Source organism: Plodia interpunctella, chromosome 3, assembly GCF_027563975.2.
Source record: "Plodia interpunctella isolate USDA-ARS_2022_Savannah chromosome 3, ilPloInte3.2, whole genome shotgun sequence".
NCBI lineage: Eukaryota > Metazoa > Arthropoda > Insecta > Lepidoptera > Pyralidae > Plodia > Plodia interpunctella.
Window position 1 is genome coordinate 10,238,579 of NC_071296.1, and position 24,309 is coordinate 10,262,887.

At 34.5% G+C, this 24,309-nt stretch overlaps 1 protein-coding gene across 5 annotated transcripts in view; it reads right to left on the reverse strand.

Moving 5' to 3' along the window:
- LOC128682914 (uncharacterized protein) overlaps positions 1-24,309 on the reverse strand; it is a 343,500-nt gene that overhangs the window by 255,096 nt on the left and 64,095 nt on the right. For all 5 annotated transcript variants that reach the window (XM_053767952.1, XM_053767979.1, XM_053767960.1 and 2 more), the window contains exon 2: positions 2,866-3,283. In XM_053767952.1, coding sequence (XP_053623927.1) covers positions 2,866-3,283 — 418 coding nt within the window. The remainder of the gene's footprint in view (positions 1-2,865; positions 3,284-24,309) is intronic.

Genomic DNA, 24,309 nt, shown 5'->3' on the forward strand with positions numbered 1-24,309 from the left:
AAAAATAATAACAAAATCTATATTTTCCTGCTTCTTTAGTTTATTCTAGATTTTTTTCGGACAATCGGAAGATCGATTTTGTATCTTCACGTTGTCTGATATTCGAAATTCATCATTCAACATTCTGAGCCGATTCATTATGCTCATTTTGTAATAATAGTGGACATATCTTGCATCGACGAAGTGGTGTCAAACAAATGTCATTGCAAATTCGCGTCTAACACCGCTACATAAAAGTCTAGACGCAGGACAACTTGATGTGCAGTCGATTGTACCTTGTCTGCACTTAAGAGCTTCGGTTTCCAACCATTAATATTAATACAGGAGTCTGGAACCAAACGGTGAAGACAGAGCTTTATGGAAACCGATTTGCATGGTTAAATGGTAAATCCTGTAAATGGCTGTTCTTACCCATCGGCTGGGCTGTGAGACAGCCAAATGTATGTAGGTACGTACAATCACTACGATATCTGGTGGATCTAGACTTACTGCCTTGAAGTTAATATATTTTATAAGTTGTAAGATGAAAGAGATGACTTAATTCAACCGAACTGGCATGGTCTCGATAGCTCAGTGGTCAAGAGCACTGTCCCGGATAGATAGGGGCGCGGGTTCAATTCCCGCTCGATTCCAGAGTTTTTTCATCTCATTATTATCTTCAAAAATAAGTTAAAAAGCATGTGTATATAACAAATCCATTTAAATATATGTCTTTGTTTACTGCTATATTGTTCTTATTATCTTAGGAATATCTTAGAAGATAGGACGATTTATTGATTGAACAAAGTCAGGTTAATTCACCATTCATAGCTCAATAACTGGTGAATCAATTTTCGGTTGAAAATATATGATCAACTGTCGTATAGCTTTTTATTACATACTTCCAATGAGCAACTGTATTAAAATCTCGAGTCGCGATTATGTAAATGTTTGTCCAATATGCTTCAAATTTATAATTACTTAATTTCATAATCATCAGCCATTTTAATGTCCCCACTGTTGGGGCTAACGATATATTTCTTTTATCTATGGGCTAACGCCATTCATAAGGATGAACAAGGAAAGGAGTGACCACGACCCACCACGGGAAGCCACCGGTTCAATTAGTTTAACATGCCTACCAGAGTTCCAAAGCACAGAAGTCTGCTGATACAAGTTACATTCATAACAGATACATAACATATTTCTTTTAAAATATGTACTATGATCTCAGGATTATAAAAATACCATTTAGATCGAAGAAATTGTTACGAACTTGAAATTACATTATCGTATTACACATTAATTCCAATTAATATATCATAATTTGTTTTATTTACATTCTTATTCATTTGATATTACGTGTTTTAACTTCCTTTCTTTTGTTGTATTGCTTCTTTTGCCCTTTGTGTTTTGTAACTAAGTACTTATGTCTTTTCCTGTCGGTCGACGGGAAGAGGTCCCTCCATGGGATAAGTCCGCCGTTTGCTAGTACTTCTTCTGTTTTCGTGTCTTTGTGTTTATTGTGCAATAAAATTATTTCAAACAAAGAAATTTCGCTTCTAACCTGAGAAGTATTTTAAATACAACAAAGTAATTAATTGAACCTAGCCTAATTAAGACAGTACTAGACATTTCAGTCTAGCTTTCCAGGATTTATCGTATTCCACCCGCAGAATTAGAATTAGAGTTAACTTCGTTTGGATTCAGACATGTTAATTTCTGGGAACGCTCTATGCAATCATTTATCTGTATTTTGAAGAGCAATTGATCGATATTGATTGTTACAGTTAATTTTACCTTTACGATGTATTTAAAATACTCAAGATTAAAAATTACTAGCAGTAAATAATATCTTCATAATTATCATTATTAATTATTTGAAGAAAAATGCCACTAATTTATCTGATACCTAATAATTAAAGTTTCAATATAAATTCCGTTAGAAAATGTAAATAAAATAAAATTATTATAAAAATAAAATTATTATATATAGGATATCATATAAAATAATTTTATTTTTATAATAATATCATTCTATATAAAATAATTTATTAAAATAAAATAAAATTATTATAAAAATAAAATTATTTTATATAGGATATCAATGATCCTTCACTTTCTTACATTTTCTATAACGGAATTTATATTGAAAATTTAATTATTAGGTATCAGATTATCAGGAGATAATAAATTAACTATAAATGCTCCTCACATTCCCTTCTTTAGTTCTTCATGAAGTTGTTATTTGATCAATAGCTAATTGGATACGCCAAGATCTTTTTAAACAAATAAATAAATTAAAAATAATAAAGCATAAATTTTGCGGAAGCGTCTTAGAGCGATTTTCATCTCCACAAATATATCCATACAAATATCTCCACAAATATAAATGTAGGAAATCCCACAAATCTTATTCAATAGAAACCCATTTTGAGGGTTCGCAGAAACAATTTTGTTATGTCTAAACACGCATTTAAGGTGAAACCAGCAATTATTGTAAATCCCAAAGAAAATATTGGAAAATAATGGGGTAGGTACTTATAAACTTTTATATCCTTAGGGAGTAGGTAAACGAAAAAGCTATTAATTTCATATTATCCTGGACTTACATTGAACAAAATGTCGCGTTTTCTTGATAGAAATTTTTTTATTTAATTTATTGTTTAAGTATTAATTTAATATACGTATATATTTTAAGGTAAGTACCTATTTTGAAATAATAATCATAACGTTAAAAAAATTACAAGATATGTAGATACTTTATTACCAAAGGAAAACTATACCTACCATAGAATGATACTTACAATAGAAAATATTATTTTGTATTGTACCTATCATTATTTTGTATTGTATAAGGACAATAATATTAACAGCGCCACCTACCTTATCTTCGTCGGACTTCTCAGCAGGTTCGTCGTAAATCCTCGCATCCCTTTTGTCGCGCGAGCCTCTTCGCGCCAAAAGCGGCGTTTGTGGGGGCGACACCATCGCTAGACTATTTCTTGCACTGCTCGGTGGAGATTTGATAAATTCAATTTTCCCTCCTTCAACGCATATATTTGGCGTCAATGGATATAGCGGAGTCATTGCAACATTGGTATTTGCCAGATGGTTATAATGATTTTCTTCTAAGGGCAGTACATTTGGTTTACTCTTCCTGCGATATGAGGAATCGTAGGCAAGCATTTGTGGTTTTTCTGCGGGATGTATTTGACGGACCTTCCCAGGTGGACGGTCGGGAGGTTCTGGAGATACATTGCCATCTGTGCAGGGACTTTCATCTCTCTCGTTGTTTGATGTTCTGTGAACAAAACAAAATTTCAAAGTTAAACGTTAAGCTTCTAAAAGTATATACTAGGTGGCGTTTCGAACGATTTACGTATAGTAACAAAATATTTTAACAGATGGCGCTTGAATCGCGCAAAATAGTTCTATGATACTTTTAAATGATTTTTCAATAAAATTAAATAAATTATGGTTTAAAAAATACAATAGAAAATAAACACCAGATAAAATTGTTATACTAAACATTATTGCTTAAGAAAATAAAATAATGAAATGGCGAAATTGACGAAAGTACTAAATCGCGCAAGCAGAGTTTTTTTGTTCGCTTACTATATATACGTTGACGAGAGCGACAGAATTGGAAGTGTGTTCTTTAGTGTGATGCCACAACTGTTCATAGATCACTAGCTCTCGTTAGAAGGTCTACAGCTTACAGCACGTGACGTCACGCGCTCGTTGTATGGCTACGCTCCTTGTAAAGTGCGCTGAGGACGATCGCCCGCGCGGCTGCGACGGACCGGCAGCGCATTTTCCTTGGGCGGCCACCCTGAACCTTACGCGGTTTTAGTTAACTCGTTAGCTTAGCTCGGTTAAAAATTTGAGCACTTCCATATAGTGGCGGCGAGCATTCTCGATTGCCAGATTTTTGCAGCAATTTGGAACACTTTTTCTAATAAAAAATACGTTACATTCTGAACATTTTAGTAACAACTGAATTTAAGTGTTATTAAAATTGTCATAGCAGTATTAGCTACTGATACAATTGACACTGGTCGTAAAGCTTCTATTCTTGAGGTTTAAAAGATTATGCATCTTTTCATATCTGTGCTTGTCTTTTACCCCCAAATTATTAGGTTAGGCATAACAGCTACTGGTAATTCGTTTAAAATTTACAACACACTGTAACTAAAACGTAAAAATATGTGGAAATAGAACGTAGAAAAATGGAATAGCGGTTGCATCGAAGAAAACTTTGTATAGAAAAACTTATATACCTATATGACATTGAAATTGGGAAGTAGTGGATTTACATGATGATCTGTTTAACAAGTAAAGATTCATTTTTCCAAAAATAGCTTGTTTCCATCTAATCTAGAACAAAGTTATAATGTTGATCTTGGCTTATCGCGTTATCACTAACATTAACAGTGTTGACGGGAAACGCATTAAAAAGTTACGACGATATCAAACTAGTTAAGGCGACGCCGTTAGAGTTATTAATGTATTTTAGTTGCTCAGCGTATACTTACAGTTTAGTAACTTACAAAAGCAAAAATTAGGTACGGTATAACTTTGTAGTTGCTGTTCTCAGTTGTTTAGTAGTAAATAAATGGCATGGCAAGCTCGTGTTTATTTACGTAGTTACGTTACATTATGATAAAATTACATGTCTATAGGTAGACAAGTACCCTGCTTCCTGCTCACGAGCTATGCCATAATAAATTAGATAAGTACCTAGCTAATTTTTAGGGCTAAGTAAACCGGAACCGGAAATTAGATGAATCTACTTTCGAAACTACATAAGGAACCCCACACAGAGGGATGCAAATGAATAGACAAAGAGAGGCGTTGAAATCACTCCACTGAAAAAAAATCCTGACCTATATTACCTTATACCTATGTACTTATAAATAAATCCAACTGTCTGTTGTCTGTATGAACGTTATAAACTCAGAAACTACCGGACGGATTATTGTACGGTTTTCGACAATGGATATATATAATTTATTATGGTTTTATCTAATAGTAATTCTTAAAATTGAAATCTACTGTGATAGCTGCGCCTTAACATACAGTAAACAGTAGCACTACACGCCGTTCCACTGGCGATTAAAGTAACGTAATAAAACATAGATTACTGCACAGATCTCTCATCCGACTAGTTTGTATTTAATACAATCCCGGGGGATTATAGCGGTATAGGCAGCCCTTTCAAGACAACATTTTCGAGTGATCTTTTAGCTACTGTGTAGTGTTTTGTTTCCTTGTGATAGGAAATAATGTTAGGTTGATTGCATTCCATGCTATTGGCAATTGTTTATATAGATATTTTAGACGTGCGGCTCCACCAAATCACGATCTTGGATCCTCATCATCGTAACATTGTATTGATTCCCCATATGTACCTATGTAACTACATCAAAAATCGGACAATCAAGAGTAATTTTGATGTATTATTTAATAATGTAATCAAAATTTTAAAAGCGATTTAATTTAATTTAACTAAGTAGTTGTTCGCCGCGAACTTAGACAAAAAAAACATGCTTAAAATGTAGAGGACAAACAAAATAGGTATTATCAAAAGGTTTACAGCACCAATTGCAATGAAAGATTGATTTTGAAGAAATAAATTTGATTATATTCCATTTCTTAGAGCATCAATGCAGTTAGTTACACATAGAAAAGAAAACAAGCAGAATTTATGTTGTTGGCGAAAATAATATAAACATCCAACACGTGGCGTGGCGTTTAATAGACTCTGCATACATCAAAGATAATTTTACTAATAGATACATTTGTGCCAGTACATTAATAGCTGACGAACCGATAACAAATTGCCAAAATAATTAATCACACGATAGGGTTGCCGACATCAAATCTGTAAATAATTTCGAAAACAAAATATTTGACCGAGATCTACATATCGAATTTGGGATCAACTTAGGAGAAATATATTTTTTACTTGTAATTGTATGTATGTTTGTAACGCGATATCTTTCGAACCATTGGTCGGGTTTTGATGAAATTTACAAGGTATGTAGGATCTGCAAAATAATTTTGCTTTTGGGATCAACTTAGCAGAAATATATTTTTTACTTGTAAGTATGTATGTTCGTAACGCGATATCTTTCGAACCATTGGTCTTGGTTTTGATGAAATTTACAAGGTATGTAGGATCTGCAAAATAATTTTGCTGATCCTACATATTTACCACGAATTTAAAAATTCTTTTGAGTAGTTTTTAAAATATTCACAATTATGTAAAAATTAATTGTGTTCGCGAGGTCTAAGTTCGCGGTGAACAACTACTTAGTTAAATTAAATCGCTTTGAAATTTTTTATTACATTTTTAAATAATACAGAATTGTATATCAAAATTACTATTGAAAGTTCGATTTTGAATATAGGTCCGATATTCCTAACAAAGTCCGAGTCATGGTTACCCTACTAACAGCTCTTAATGTGTCAGATAACATTGCCGCACGTCGAGTTGACCGAGTTGACATTCTGACAATGATTTACTTGTGTAAACAAACTTGATTGATTTAGTAAAGTCATGAACTTCATAGGATATTCTCACATAAAACGCAATTGGCTAATTATTTCTGGATAAGATTTATTCAGTTTCTATATTGCTATTGCAAAAATAACCATAGACTCAAATCTTATGAATATTATTCGGTGGAATTTGGGAAATGGAGCACTACTGAATCGATTTAGATGCGAAATTTGCGACATGTGTAGAAAGAAACCTAGAATAAATACTACCATCACGGTGAGCTGTCCATGATATTTCAGACCAATCCTATAATTAAAGCAGGCTGTAAAACAAAAAGAAAGAATCTCTCGAAATCTCTCAAAAGAAGATAAAACAAATTTCCATGATTACGTCGTCTGAAATTCGAATATTCGCACTAAAACACCAATTCGTATTCAAAACGAGCGCCGGAGACAATCCGAACGCTTATAAGAACTCATCAGAGCTCGTTTGTTTTCGACTAACTTTATTTAGTCCATTTCTAAATACGTCCCTGGGAACGGGAAGGAAGCACTTCAATTTATACCAAAATGTCATATCCTAGCATTGTATTGCATGCGAAATTCACCTTTATTTTTATAAAATTAAGCCATAAAATAGCTGAGCAGTAATAATTAGTTTGACCGTAATTCCATTTTCATGGTAATATTTTCGTCACATGCCAGTTTTGTTCTTTTTAATGTGTGTCAAGTGCGATTTGACTATCGACTTTAATGGGCTGTAATTTAGGTTTAAAATACGAGGTAATTAAAATTGATCGCTTTGCATAAGTTTGTCATAACACTCGAATTATCTGTCGCATATCTTGGGTAATGGACTGCACTAATAACCATACGACATCGTGAGGCACTTCTTGTAGAAGATTTTAGTTTTTTTTTTTCTATTTTTATTGTCATTACTTGATTGATTATAGTCTATTTAAATTTGTGACATTTAGTTTTTCAAATACATGTACAAGGCATGTGCCTTGTATATTAGGCAGTTTTGGAGTGAGAAAAATATATTTTGGAAGTTTAATGAATAGGATATATATATATCCAACTTACTAAATCCACTTTTTAGGCTTAAGAGCCCGGCTCCATTGCTCCGTTGCGCTCCGACATCTTCCGAGGATGACAGATTGGTCGGTATCAATACAAAACGACGCAGAAATTATATGGAGTTGCAACGTACGTCATCATCTAAACTTATAGAAAAAAACGGAGCACAACAACGGGCTGCGTTATCGCAACGGAGCACGGCGAAACAATTAAGCCTGACCCTTAGGGCTTTTTATAAATAAAATTAATATCTACCAATGTCTATTTAGTAAATTAAATATCACTATGTGATAATCTTGATATTTGACATTGACAAAGGAAGAAATCGGTAATAATGCGCTGATTTGTGAAAGAGAGAAATTGACAGCCTTGATATTGGTTTTCATTAGACTAGAACTTAGAAAATAATTATCTAAATTGGTACCGTAGACAACACATCAATCTACCTAAATTCAATGCAAACTCGCCGTTATTACCCCGCCATGCGTCATAGAGGTTCATGCAGTGTATTTTGATGTGCTGTTGACTGTACCTACCTACATATATGTAATTATTTAAAAACCCAGTACTAGCGACACAAAAATGTTTCAGTTCACAGACTAGTTTGCACAAAATATTATTATTAAGCCATTTTCATAGTAAACAACATAATTATAATATAGGTAATAATAATACCGTCACATAAATACAAACTCGTAAAATTTTACTCGAAAAATTATTCAGAAACTGCGCTCAGAAATGTTAGCTGTGACAGGTTTATTTTCTGCTAAAAAACTGAAGTAGCTTTGAGGTATTCTAGCACCATCATAGTTTTTAAAGAATACATGAATATTTTAAAAATACATATGTAAGTATAACCCTGTGTGGCGATGTGCGGTGGCGATTTGATATAGAAAAACTTTATTTTAATCCTAGTTTAAAATCAAGTTCGCCACAAAGTTAATTCGCCACCACACACGCACGATTTTGTATATCGAGTTAGATTAAAAAGTTATCTACTATTTTAGAGTACCTACTTTTTTTTATACCCTCATAACAATTAAAAATAATAATTTACACAGCAAACCCTAAAGAAAATAAACTGTAAAATTTTCAAAATCCGGCTGTGATTTTGCAACCGACCACCTGCCTAAAGTTAACCCTCCTTGGGAAAGCTATTGTTACCTATAGCTACCAAGGGCATGTGTCACCTCGTACGATATTCGGTCCTATTCTATGGTTTCAACACGAAAACTATAAATATATGTTACGAATGTTTGTAATTAAAACCATACAAGGTGGGTTGCACCAACATTGACGTTAACTTTAACGTAAGCAGAAAAAGACAATGTACGCCATTTTGTCTAAACGTCAGCGGCGGCGCGCCGGTTAAAATCAACGTCAAATTTGACAGTGCAACTCACCCTAAGGTTAATATATAAAGCATGGACTTAGTAGGTACTTCGACGAAGTATTTACTAAATCCATGATTTAAAGTCTGTGCTAAGAGACGAACAGAAGTAACATTTTTGCCCACTCTGAGAATTACCGTCAGACAAGCGTGTCAAATTATAAGAAAACAGTTACCATGCAAACAAAATGGCGGATTTCAAAAGACAGCATTTTTCCGCAGCCTTCACTCAGACCACCGGCGTAGCCGAGGACAAACAAAACAATGACTGGTAATTAAAACTTTCTCTAGAGAATCAGTGCAGATTGCAAGTATTGTACTGTTCAAACGTTGATAAAATTCTTTCTGTAAACAATAAAAATAGAAGAGCTGTCTGGAGAAAGTTTCGTATCTCTGCTAAAGAATTACTGAAGCTCATTGTTGAATAATCCAAATTTCAACAGCATTTTCATTCTATTTAAAAAAAAACATTTTATCAATTTGTGTCCCACTCCCACTGCTGGACAACGGCTCCCCCTAAATTCTTCCACGCACCCGCTGAATATCCTTGGACATTTCCCTTCCACTTTTTTTTTATTCTGTTTTGTTTACATGTCAGGTCTCGTAAGAAAATGGACTGTACTTAGTTGTAAATACAACTGCCTTTCTTTTTTTAGTAGTCTAGACAAGGATTAATAAAAAATAAAACATGTGTGGTAAAATCACACAGATTGAGTTGACCCCACAAAGTGAGTTCCAGACTTGTATTATGGGTTACTAACTCAACGATACTATATTTTGTTACATGTATAGATAAACAACCAAAACCCAGGCCAATCTGAAAAAGTTAATTTTGACCTGACCGGGGATCGAACCCGGAACCCCCCCACTGTAGCAGTCCGGCGTGATGAGACCAATACGCCACTGTGGCGTATTGGTAAATCTAAATCTAAACAAGATCATCAACTCATACAATCCACTTCAATTTAAAGCCGCAATCCGTATAATTGACCACAATAATGTCAAAATATAAATTTGTACAGACTCAGCACGAAATGACCCCTGATTGCTTCCGTAATCGGCCTTTACCATAATTACAGAAGTCATTAACCTCGGCCGAATGTGTCCAATTTCAACCACTGAAATTGCAATTCATCTGATATCGCGAATTTTGTACGAATTCATTATTCATTGAACCCTCTATTTATGGTGATGACATTATTATGCGTGAATTGTATGGGTGTTGTCTCCCACTGCTGGGCAAAAGTCGTTCCCTTCTTCGAATTTTGGAATAGCTAAATAAATAAATATCTATATAGGGACAAACCACACTGATTGTGTTAGACCCAAAGTAAATGCCTTAATGCCTTAAGGTACTGTAATAAAATGACACCATTTTTAGCAATAACACACTCGAAAAGAAGACTTTTATTTAAACAACTAGCTTTTGACCGCGGCTTCGCTCGCATCTTACTTTTACATTTTTTATTTTTACGGGATGAAACCTTATGTCCTTCTCCATACTTCAAACTACATGTACGCAAAATTTCAAGAAGATTGGTCGAGTAGATAGAGCAGGAAGAGATGAAACAAACTTACTTTCGCATTTATAATATTAGTTTAGACAATTTATTACCGAAGGTTTATAGGCCTCGTGCGAAGCCAGGCCGGGTCGCTATCTTATATGAAGCAGTCAACTTGCAGATCGGATCTAAAATTAGCAACAGTAATGACCGACTGCCGTCTGATCACACCCTGACGGGTCTTGGTAATGACATAATGATGTGTCATTATCGCCTTGACATCAGTTGTATGGGAGCAGGATCTACATGTATAATGTCATGCATTTTATTGTTGTTTTATTGGGATCAGATGTGACAAAAGCTTCATACTTACTCTCTCTTTGCTTCTCTGCCATTCTTTTTTAATTTAAGCGTTTTTCCCTCAGCCGTTAAGTGCCGGTGCCCTGCGTCCGCTTTCCTACATTTTCGCCTCCACTTCGCACGGTCGTCGGTATCCCTAGTTTTAATAGACCATAACCATTGGCACGCATATCATCCTTGACGACATTTAGCCAGCACTTTTTGGGTTTACCCCTTCTACCAAGGCTAGTCTATTATTAATCATAATCATTTTATTATTATTGGAATTACTGTTACATTTTTATGACGCGTCTTACGCAATACTCTTTCTAGAATCCTTGCCTCGAAATAAGTTTGCGTTTTTCTGCGCAGGTTAAAGTTAAAGTTAACGTCAACTTATGAGTGCCACCCACTATAAATGTCTGTGACGTATTGAATTATGCATATATTTATTGAAGTGTAGCATAAACGCATTAAAAATATATGCTTATGCGCCAATTTTTCCAAGCAACGTCCCGCCTATTTCAATATCAAAGAATAAAAATGAATAATCATGGCAACACTACAATCTGCCTGTCTAGCCTCTGCTCTATGGTGTGTGATTGATAATACGCAATCACAGAGTCAAGGGCCAATACAATACAAAGGCCCTTTATGGTATTTTGTGACCCTAACTGTCGAAAAATATTCATTTGCGTATAATTGTACCTACAACTTCCTAATCATCGATTTAAAATTTTTGACATTTTTGACAGCTGTCAATCGCGATATTTTTTAAAACTGACATAGCAGCAATTTTTATTATTTTTCTTATTTAAGAGCTATGATCTTGTCGATGGAATATACGCATGGAGTACTTACTAAATCCACGAGTATACGCCATAGCCATTTTTTTTGTTTATTTCATCCATATGGAATGGCAAAAGGATCGAAGCCCATACAGTCATACGGCCATAGCCAGCATATAGTAGATATAATTATAGTTTCTATACTGATATAGCAGGCGCATATATCTACACATTATAATAAAACTGTTAGTGGGATGTTTGTTGGCGTAAAACGTTTAAACGACTTAATGGAATTTAATGCTTCTTGTATAGGACATCGCGAGATATTGACATTAATAACTTATGAGCGGACGCACGAATTAAACGCGGGAGAAGGCGCGGGCAAAGGCTCGTAGGTAGTAAATATTTTAGTCATGCGGCGGATCAGTATAAATGTAGCGGTCCATACACCAAATTGGGCAAACGTAAACATAGTGGAAACTCAATTAAAGCTGTGTTTACACAAATAACAGACAGCAGGAAGCGAATGCCTACGATTGGACCACTGGTAAAAATAATTTAGCGGTAAGCCATATCCTAAGAAGGAGGATTGAATGCTTTTGATACTTGGACATATTCAATATAATATTATAACGAAGTCTTAGAATACGATAGAGTACAAATTAGCCTATTCTGATAATACCTACCACTTTATATCTTAACCTCGTTTACACATAACTATATTTACAGAAAATATATCTTATACAATGCTTTTGTCCAACGAATGCCCACTCAAAAAGCGTTTTAAGAAAAATCTTTTTTTTTTCATGTTTCGCCGATCGAGACTGTTAAACTAAAGTATTAATGGCGTTAGTGAATTTTAAAATTTTAAAAACAGACCAATTTTGTATATAAAAAAACATGCATGTAATTAAAGGAAATAGGTAAGGCTAGAACTGTGCCAGAAGACATCAAGTATCAAAATCATAAATCCTTGTGTATTTTTGCATTCGTTACTGGAAGTGCCCGATGGGCATAAATTGCTTATGACACAGAGGGATCAATAAAACCTTGATGGAAACAACAGCATCCCCGAAGAGGGTTGACGTCAGGTAGGCGACCAGTTGTAAAAATCAAAGCCGAATTATCGAAATCTGAAAGTTGTTTATTTTACCGAGGTTTTAAAGGTTTAGGAGATGTCACAGCACCAGAAACGTGTGAGGATGAGAGAAGATTTATTCTGTTTTAGAGACAGCTCTATGCTGCGACATTTGGACAACATTTACAAGAATATTGTTGATGATTATGACAATGAAATAAAAATTGAATTACAATGACAATAAACGAAATATATATTTAAATAAATACTGAAAACTAATGAAACCATCTCAACTGTCGAAGTGTGAAAAATATTTAAATCTAGAACACATCTCGAGTTATTCTTTTCTCAGTGGCCAGTGCTACTATATTTAATTTTGAACCTTAACGATCTTGAGAATGATAATGAACCAATATAATTATTTATTTTTTCTTTTCTGTATGTTTTTTATTTTATTTCCACGGACAGTGCATGAGCCGGCTAATTGCGTACTATATTATGCAGTTCAATGCACTTAAATGCAATTAAGGTATTTTTATTGATTCGTCTGGAAGAGATGATCAATTACTTAAATGGACATGATAGGATGATTGGGTTTATTGCATTAAGTGGTGGTATGCGTATAGACATTTTGCTAGTAATAGAACAAGCCATTTATCCATACATATAGGTATACAAGGTTACAGGAATCTAAGTCATAACCTTCCAAAGGCGCTTAAGATACGTAGAGACTAACATCTTTTGTTCCACGACTTTTATCTTAAACGTTATAAATACAAAAAAATCATTTTTTTAGTTTTAATGTTGTTTCTATAAACGTTAGCTCTATGTTCGATTCCGTCTGTCTCGTTTTGCTTGGCTATTACATAGAGTTAAGATGTGTAGAATCGCAAAGTAGATTTCTATATGAAAAATCAAACACAAAAAATTACGAATCACGAAAAGTCGTAGAGTCGTAGAAGTCGTAGAAGTTGCCTGTCATGATATAGGTACCCAAGTATTCTTTGGGAGGTTTTGCGTTTCATACCAGTAACCCTCCAATAATAAATGGGAATGTCTGTTTGTAACGAGTCACGGCTAAAACGCCAGACCAAATTCGGCCTACTATCGGCTCTTTAAATTCGGCTTTTGAACAATTTCGCGGACGCGGTACAAGACACAACAGACCATTTTGTCACAACTGCAAAAAGCAGTCGTGAATACTAACTTCTTTGAGAGTTAAATAATTCTGGTGTCAGATTTGTCCCAAGTCGAATGATAAGAAGGAGTAGATAAGCAATCTGACACGACTCTCTCTATCTCATGTCCACTTTTCCCCAGTTACGATGGAGGTTGTGACGCTCCGATGCTTGGGACAGCGAATTAAAAATATATCTAATTTTTTAAACATTTGGATAGGATTTGACAACCGGCCGCCAGTCAGTCGTCAACCCCTTTTGGGCATTATACATATGACATCTTTGTCTGAATTAACAGTCACGCAGTCTGATGCACTGTTATGTAAACCGTTTCGCATTGATATTCCGTATTGGGTGCATCGCTATGGAAAGTGTATTTGCAATTTAGTCGTGTTCCCTTTGCCCTACTTTAAATCGACTTTGAACGAAGAAATATAGTCAATTTTATAGAATCTCACAAAAGTACATAAAATCCAGTTATCACAAAATCTGGATAGGTACTACTAGAAATAAAAACATTTTCGTGTTTTACATTTACACTGTTTTATGTTGCGTACATAAATAAATAAATAATGGGAACAAAGTAATAAATTTGAAATAATAAAACTAAAAATTACTAATTATATTAGAAAGCGTTTGCTAGAATAATTAATAATTGAGAAATGATTCGAATTAAATCATCCTGCCTGATTTATCCTGCTAAACCTAAAACGACTCGATTATCGATGTAAATTATTTTATTTCAAGCGTGGAGTCGAGTTGTTTTATGCCATCATTATCTTGGATGACAGATCAGACTCATCTTACCAGCGTTATCTTGGATGAATGAATTCTTTTCGAGCGTGTTGCTAACACTGGACTCAGAATTTATACAAGTCGCACTAATAACATCCGATATGTATTTTACGTCTACCTGTCGCAAGTAACATGTTGAAGTGATTCGATACGCCAAATATACGCATGGGAACAAACCAATTAGGGTCAAATTATTAGCACTAAGAGAAATGCCTTCAATACATATGACTAAGCGGCACTAGACTGTCGTGACTTGGGCAAACGGAGTAATTATTTGTTTCAAAGTCATCGCCTATGCTTCTTTACTCACGACTACTGTTTTAGTCTGTATTCAACTGCTTGTCAAGTTATATGTACAGGTCATAAAGGCATACCCATGTTCACAGAAAATCAATGAAAGTAAATAATTTTATTTATCTGTGTAATAACATCTTGTGGTGTGTGGTTCCTTAGAATAGGACCACTCCGCGTCGGATGTCGTAAGTGGCTATTAAGGGATAAGCGACAATTGCATTCCTAAGGATCAGGTAGGCGTACGGTTGTAAAATTCACTTCAAAAACTTTTGAATCTTCAAATTGTAAAAATTACCCCGGGTTTCGCGGCGTCACAGCACTGAACGCATTGGGTACACGCGAAGTTGAGAGAGAGAGTGTAAAAAAATCTGATCTCGGTTTGTATAACTTAGCTTTGTACGCCCTCTTCGAAATCCCTTCATAGTCTATATTTGGTTTCGCATTGCAAATATCATAAATATCCCACACTATATCACCAATAGCTGGCACACTCTATTTATACCCTGTTCGTTCTTAGAACCCTTGTTAGTCATAGGTCTAGAAATAATGTCCTACATTGTTCAGTCCTGTTGAGCATTCAGATTTCTCCGATGCATTAAAATTTTTGTTTTGTTTTTTTCTTTTCTATAACTTTTTACTGGCCAGTATTACTGTACTCAAATTGCATGATTCATCGAGTTTTTTTTTTTTGATGTTTGTTTTGATTGTTTTTGTTTTTTCTCTCTACTGGCCAGTATTACTGTGCTCCATATTGATTTACTTATTGAGTTTTTTATGTTTAAAGATGGAATATCAAGATCTTGCGTTCACGCACGTATGATATCAAGCTTATCAAGAATGCATTTTAATGCGTGTTTGAGTGCATTGGCCTACTACGGAACTAGGATTCTTCCGACTCTATTTTAGGGATCTGTACCTTTCATGAAATCCATGAGATATTGGTCATAATACATTTTTAAATAAAATATCTATTTATATATATCATTATTTTGGTCATTCGTAACAATTTATTAATTGTTACGAATGACCAAAATAATGACAATGAAACTATGAAAATCGAAAGAAGAGAAATAAACAAATGTAAAAGTATGTATATAAAAAAAGTTATCAATTTAGATCATCAATTTACATGAAATGAATATAAATTTCAAATAAATCAGTTTCGAAATTTGTCCGAGAAAGCTCGATATATATTCCTGTAAAGTTATTAAAATAAATTAGTATAATAATAATGTCTAAGAAATGAAAAAAAAAAGTTCGGAACGACGTCTTGCGCGCAAGTAAAGACACAATGCGAATATTTTTTAATACTGCAGTAAAATTTGTTTATGCCCAAATACACTATTGGCAGTCAATGCAAATTATTCGCTTCAGTCACAATACTACGGAACCCTCTACATTTTTTCCGGTGCAGTGGCGTGACAGATTTGGACCGTGACCAAAGTACAGGTGTTGCCATCTTCCGGGATTCCGTGGTTTTGTGTTACTAATGGCGGGAACTGACATCCTTTGTGATGAGGATTGCGGTGTTAGAGAATTCTTGCGTTTGTTTTTTAGAAGTTCTCTGGTTATTAATATTGCTTTTGTTGTGAATCCAGTTATTTATTTATGTGAAACTAGCTTTTGCCCGCGGTTTGGCCCGCGTGACTTCATTTTCATACAAACATTCACCCCCCAATATATTAATTTGAGGGTAGATTTATTAAAAAAGGAACCTATGTTTGACCCGCAATCTTTAACTACATGCTTACTAAATTTCATCAAAATCGGTCCAGCGGTTTAGCCATAAAATCGAACAGACAGACAGAGATTTTTGCATTTAATATGTATTATGTATATTTATATGTATATGTATTGCGAATTTTGTGATAAGAAAATGTTAAACATGTGAAAAAAAACTCAAAAATTGATGGAAACGAATACAAAACTCCATTCATTTTTTAAAGAAGATTTATGAAAGTTATGAAAAGTATAATGTAACGATAATATTATCAAGCACATTAGAAAGTTTGTATGATAAGATCACAAGTCTTGACACGGTATGTGAAACTAACTAAAAAATATATGTTATTGTCTGCCTTTCCCATTCATAAAAAACCACTAGTAGTTCAGTGTCTACAAAAACAATGAATAAAAGTTAAAGTTGACATTGTTTTTTAAAATTTTAATGAGCTTAAAAACATGTTACTGTTATGTTGCACACGACCGTATAAAATTAATTTGGCTAGATGTTATTAGATTCTGCGTGATTGATTAGCAAACATCCAAACTCTCACAATCTCAAAATCACAAACTTTAAATCTATACTATTATTATAAAGAGGTAAGCGTTTGAGAATTTGTGAGTTTGTGGTAAATAATCTCCGAAAGTACCAAATCGATTTCAAAAATTCTTTCACCATTATAAAGGTACATTATCCAAGATTGCAATAGGCTATATATTATCTCAAAATGCCGACGGGAGCGAAGCTGTGGGCAACATCTAGTATTTTAAAAAGAAGTTGCGTCTGTTCACCATAAAATATGTAGATATATATAGTATGTGATTCCCGAGCAAGGTTTACGCGTATAATTTATTATGATTTTAAACGAGCGAAGCCGGAACGGGCCGCTAGTGAAAGATAAATGTTCTGCAATGTTGTGTGGGACGTCGAGTGAGTTCTGCACATATATCCCTGTATCTTTAACCCTACGCCCGGAGATAAAAACCCCATTACGAACCACAGATAAAATATTCTCGTAGGGTACAAATTAACCAAAATGTAGATATATACTTTCTCGATATATGACAACCTCGGTGGCGCAGTGGTAAAGTGCTTGCCTCTGAACCGAGAGGTCCCGGGTACGATCCCCGGTCGGGTCATGATGGAAAATGATCTTTTTCTTATTAGCACGGGTCTTGGATGTTTATCTATATATGTTATAAAACATAGTATCGTTGAGTTAGTATCCCATAACACAAGTCTAGAACTTACTTTGGGGCTAGCTCAATCTGTGTGATTTGTCCTGATATATTTATTATTATTATTATTAATTGTGGTAATGCCTCTGGACCGAGAGGTCACGAATTCGATCTCCGGTCGGGTCATGATGGAAAATGATCTTTTTCTGATTGGCTCGGGTCTTGGATGTTTATCTATATGTATTTGTTATAAAATATGGTATCGTTGAGTTAGTATCCCATAACACAAGTCTAGAACTTACTTTGGGGCTAGCTCAGTCTGTGTGATTTGTCCTAATATATTTATTTATTTTTTATTTTTTATTTATTTTTACTTATTTTTTAACCCCCGACGCAAAAAGAGGGGTATTATAAGTTTGACCGCTAAGTGTGCCTGTCTGTCTGTCTGTGTATGTGGCATCGGAGCTCATCAACGGGTGAACCGATTTCGATGCGGTATTATTTATTTGATAGCTAATTTTTATGCGGTGGTTCCTAGACATATGTGATCAAAATCGATTCAGCCGTTCAAAAGTTGTAGCGAAATTAATATTTGGGAGTTCTTTAATTTGTCTAACAAAAAAACTTGTCATTATTTCATGTGCCTTTGTGGGAGACAATTTGTATTTAAAAGAAGTTAAGTTAAAACTTTTAACTACTTCTTTACATTCGATTTGATGGCACTTGACAATGAGAATAGATCACATATTGCTCTAATGGGGAATTTAAAATTCACCTCATCTAATTGGCGAACAAACTTCTCTTTCGAAGAGTAAATTTGTTTTATCAAAATTTCCATTTTTGATCATCCGGTTGTATTGTCATTTTAATTGATATTTTTGCAAAGATCAATGTAAGGAGTGCTCACGCATATCGTGAAATGTCACGATTTAATGGCTCTTACACGCTATCGCCGAACTCAGACTGTTGCCAAACGTATTGCATAGTGTCGTATACATTGCGTAGTTTGTATGTGAGCCTTTAATTACCGTAAGGATACAATGTATCTCGAAACATCTAAGTTGAAACAACTGTTTGATATTTTCCGGCTTAATGTCAGAGGGATATGGTCTCTTAGCATATCAGCATTTTTCAATCCGTCCCTTCAAATACATCCTGTTATTTTTAAAAGACTTTGTTACATTTAAAACTCCAAGGGTGGGTTGCTCCAGTCAATTTTGACGTTAACTTTAATCTGCCCAGAAAAAATGCAAAGCCATTTTATCTAAACGACTGTGGCGCGCAAGTTAAAGTTAACGTCGAAATTTGATGCAACTCACCATAAAATTGCAATAAAAATACCAACAAAGCGAGTACCTATAATTATATAAAGAGAAAAGAAAGGAGAAAGAACTTACTATCCCATAAAACCGCAGCATCTGAAATTACAGTTAATGCATGCACGGCAACTCTCAGAACTTTGAACTGAGGGTAATAAACACTTTCTAGACAATAGCGAGCCGGTTGTAGACCTACCTATCTATTAGACAGGGGCCGTAGTGACACTTTGCTATTTACGTTTCAATATTGAAATCTTTCGCAATGAGACGCAGCCAACCAATCATGTTGCGGTAAGTTGTTGTCGCGTCACATTACCGCAATTTGATTGGTTGGCTTGAGTACTCTTACAGTGAAAAGATTTGCGAAAACAAAATTAGTTGAGTGAAGCATTCGATAACACTGACGTGTAATCGAATGCTTCACTCCAAACGATAAAATTTCTAACATAGGAAATAGCGGAATTGATTCGTGTAATCTTTTTATTTATTAAGATCCACACCACACTTAACCGGCTTTTAAATTAACTCATTACATATCAATAAGAGATCATACCTTCATAACATTTCAACTTCACTTAACAATACTGAATCATTATATACTCGTACAAGCCATTTATGTTCCAGTACTGGACAAAACTTCTCTCCCTTTCTACCAGTGCCTTTTCTCTCCTTTCTAGAACATAAAATTTCTTGAATCATTGCCGCTTCTAAAACTTCATTAGCTAGTCGCGTCTTCCGAACGCAACACACTTGACCTCCGCGACACGGAGCCGAGCACGCATGTAATGTATGCATGTTTGTATGTATGCATATGCTCCTCGCATGCTTGAGAACGGGGGCCGCACTCGAAATGTTAATTAGCCGCGAACACACTACAGGTAACGACATACATACACACGGTAATAAAATGCAGCGATCACCAGCTCTAGTTTTCTTATAAGCTATGTATGTGTTTATAGAAATTTCAGTAACATGTCAAGGAAGGTGTGGTTTTTTTATAAGTAGACTATTATATCGCAGTTAATAATAGTCTACTTTTTCTTCTTCACTACGCACGTATATAATGTATGTTCCAATAAATTATTGTTTACTTTACTCAAAGATTATAATCATTGAAGGTGAGAATAAAGTGAGTAAAGAGTAGCAACGAAAGTGAAACAAAAAATAATATTTCTTTTTATTAATCATACTTTTTTATGTGAAAAGTAAACAAAAACTTATGCCAGTTAAATGTTAATGAAATGCCTTCAAAACATACGTTCCTTCCAACTTCACACAAATGCTTGAAAAGGACCCAAAGCTCAACTTGCAATCCAACCGTTACATTACAATTAATGCACCTGCCGAACAGAAAATACAATCGAAAAAGAATGACATTGCACTGTCGCAACAAAAAAAAAACATCGAACAAGTCGATTGTGAAGACGTAATGATCGTATAAAATTGAAAAACGAATGCTTAACAAAAAATGGTCCGTTATGCATGCGTCGGGGCACGAGCCAATGCAGCTGTGCTGATTGGTCGACTTTATGTTGTTCGAAATTCGAATTCAATCCAACAATTTAACCGTTGGCATTGGTAGTCAGTTTATCTTCAATTATTGAGTTAAATACATCACACACCTGCTACCCTTACCATTCCTTTCTTTAAATATACTTTTGGGGATTGGTTCCTTATACTACATAATAAAATTGTTACTGCATTCGTGTCTTTTTGTTCCCCTCTATTTACGCCCAACCCGGAGTCTAGTTATGGTCATGATTTTTATTATAATATCTTTATTTTTCACTGAAGTTTGTATTAAACATTCAGTTTGTATTAAAGTTTGTATTCACATTCTATAAAATAACATCAAAAATTGTTTTCTTTTTCTTCTAAACTGTCTTAATAATAACATGAATTACGTTTAACTAACCAAAGAAGAAAACAAACTTAGATTTACAAAACGGAACCCTAAAATCAAGATTACTATATATATATAAATAAAACACAAACCATCGATAATACAAAAAGTTGTTTCCTACACAATGTTGAGACTGAAAAGTCGCGTATCCAGTTCTTCAATTTATTCTAGACTGTACGGATGGACAGACAGACAGACGCACCTGCGTGGATTTCCTGCAAGCTTTTTTGCTTCATGGCATTTCCTGTGGTGAGCTTTTGCTTAAATTAAGCTCGGAAGTTTTGTGCAAAATAAATCGTCGCTTTTCTTCAACCGACTTCAAAAATAGGGTTAAGTTTCGACGATAATTGAGGAAAAAAAAAAAGAAAATATGGGACTGTTTCACCACTTTCTGATAAAATATAATAATGTCTGTTTGATTTCGTAGTTATATGTATTAAAATATTTTGTGAAATCATGTAGTTTTCTGTGTATGTCTATATTGTTTTTCGTAAGAACTGCCAAATGCAAATACGTTTAAAAAAACTTTAATTACACTCACATTTATTTGCTTCTGTTTATTCATTATTCTGGTAGGCCTTTCTATAATAAAAGAGACACGGAGTCCTAACAAAAGTTCATATGATTGTAATCGATTTTCTTTAGAAACACATTATAAACGCCACGTGAAATTGACCCTTTCTATGTGACCACCGCATGTGCATACATAATGCTGGCTATACACAGCTAACAGTTCGTCAACACAGAGACACACACAACACTTTAACAGAGTCGATAACAGTTTGTCAAACTTTAACAGAGTCGACAAACATTGATGGTTTTTCTTGCGGTTAACAAAAGCACTCATAGAAACTAGGCAATGTTCATGCCGAATATGCGATATAAGCCGATATAAGCGATAATGTGTAGCCGGCATAAAAATAACAATTGAGATTCCCACGCTGCTTGGTAGATGTAATATAGTTAACCGACATTGAAAAAGATACGTTATGGTTATGCATTATTCATAACAAATAAATTTTATAGCTTTATTTGATATATGTACACAGACAAGTGTTGGAACAACTTTATTCGATTAAGTTCGGAGTAATCGAATTAGGTCGGCGATCGCCATCAGGAGGTCTTCTTCATAGTCGTTTTCTTCATGGCTGAGGGTAGTGGTCATTACGTGGAATGAAACACACACAACAACTTTTTTGGCATTATTATTGGAGTGGTTTGCCATTGCCTTCTCCATTTCACACACAAGTTAATAATAATCAACCAGTGTGCAGGTTTCCTCACGATGTTTTCCTTCACCGGAAGCAAGTGATGGTCTATGAAAACTACTATACATGAGTGATATTGGTATACAAACTCATGTGGCACGAGTAGGATTCGAACCTGGGACCTCTATTACACCACCACCGCTCCACTGATCAGGAGGTACTGATATCGATTCTCGGTACATAAGTTTTACCAAATGCAAACACAACCATACATACATATTATAAAATAAAGTCCTCTACCGATTCTGTCAGTCTGTTCGCGATAAACTCAGAAAATACTGCCCGGACTTTCATATAATTTTCAGGAAGCCATATGTGTGTATATAATTTATTATATTTTTACGCGAGCAAAACCGGGACGGGTTAGGCATGAATCAGTGTTACCCATTAAATATTTTTCCTTCAATTATTTTCTGCTTTGTATTTCCAGTACTATCCGCTATGAAAATGGCCTGACGTACCTGTTCGCGATAAACTCAGCTTAGGTATGTATATAATTTATATAATTTATTTATATTATATTTATATTATATTATAATCAGCACTCGGATCACAATCATAACCTGTTTTGATATACCTTTTGACTATGTACATTATGTACTTTTATATATTATTAGAAAAAAAAAAAACATTGTAAGAAACAATAATGGTAAGCCGATCTGGCATGATAGGGACCAACACTGTTCAAATGAGTTTCTTTCGGCATTTCTTCTCAGCAGTGGTCGTTCCGAAATGCCAGTAGTTTGTAGCTTGTGAGAAATAACTATAAATATTGACGAGAAAAAGTGCCTGTGAAGGTCTAATTTCTGAATAAATGATTTGAATTTGAATTCGAATTTTGAATATTATATTTTACGCGAGCAAAACCGGGACGGGTTAAGTATGAATCAGTGTTACCCAGCAAAGGGCTTTAGTTTAACCATGAATCTCTGTTACTCATTCAAAATCTATTTTTCCTTCAATTATTTTCTAATTTCTATTTCCAGTACTATCCGCTATGAAAATGGCTACGCCTGGCCTGACATACCGAACAAAATTTTGTTTTTAGCCATTTTCGCTACGTAGTTGTATGATTGGATGTTATAGACGAACACAGAGCCATCTAGCTGATAATTAATAAAGTATTAAGTAGTATTAAATTCTAAAATAGGTAATGCCTTATAATTTTTAACATATTCCACGCCACATCATTAAACAAGTCGAGCTAGATCCGCCTATTACCAAGTGCAGTCTGAGAACACACCCTTCACAAAATGAAGCACACTCGTGCCCTGGCTTTGGTGCCTTACGAGTGACCTGCAAGTCAAGTTACAATAGCCCTAATGCTGCGGTGATAAAGGTGAAAATCTGGGTGGTTTGTTGACTATACGGTAGAGCTAGAAAACTGAAGGAAAGGGTTTCCATGTACTATTCTGAGTTTAGTGAAAATTATTTTTCATGTTAACACGTGTTACGTGTTTATCTCGTATAAGTTGACAGAGAAAGGAGTTGCGCAACTCGAAGACTGTTCATTGGTGGAAATAAGATTAAAGGTTGCCTACATTATTACCCTATTTCTTAAGAGTTGATTTTTAAGTTTTCCTTTCTGTCGATTATCTATTATAATTGCGCATTTGATTTTACTAAAAATGCGAAATTTTGTGAGGATGTATGTGTGTGTAAGTTTTTGGGGGATTTTTTTAAATGTTAAAATTCTAGGTCCATTCTTAACCTATGTTTTTTAAACCCCGACGCAAAAAGAGGGGTGTAATAAGTTTGACTGCTAAGTGTGTCTGTCTGACTGTCTGTGTGTGTACGTGGCACCATAGTTCATCAACGTGAGAACCGATTTGGATGCGGCTTTTTTTATTTGATATCTAATTTTTATGCGGCGGTTCTCAGATATGTTTGATCAAAATCGATTCAGCCGTTAAAATTTCGTAGCGAAATGAATATTGAAAATCGGGGTTTTTTAAATTTGTCTAACAAATAAACTTGTACCTCATACA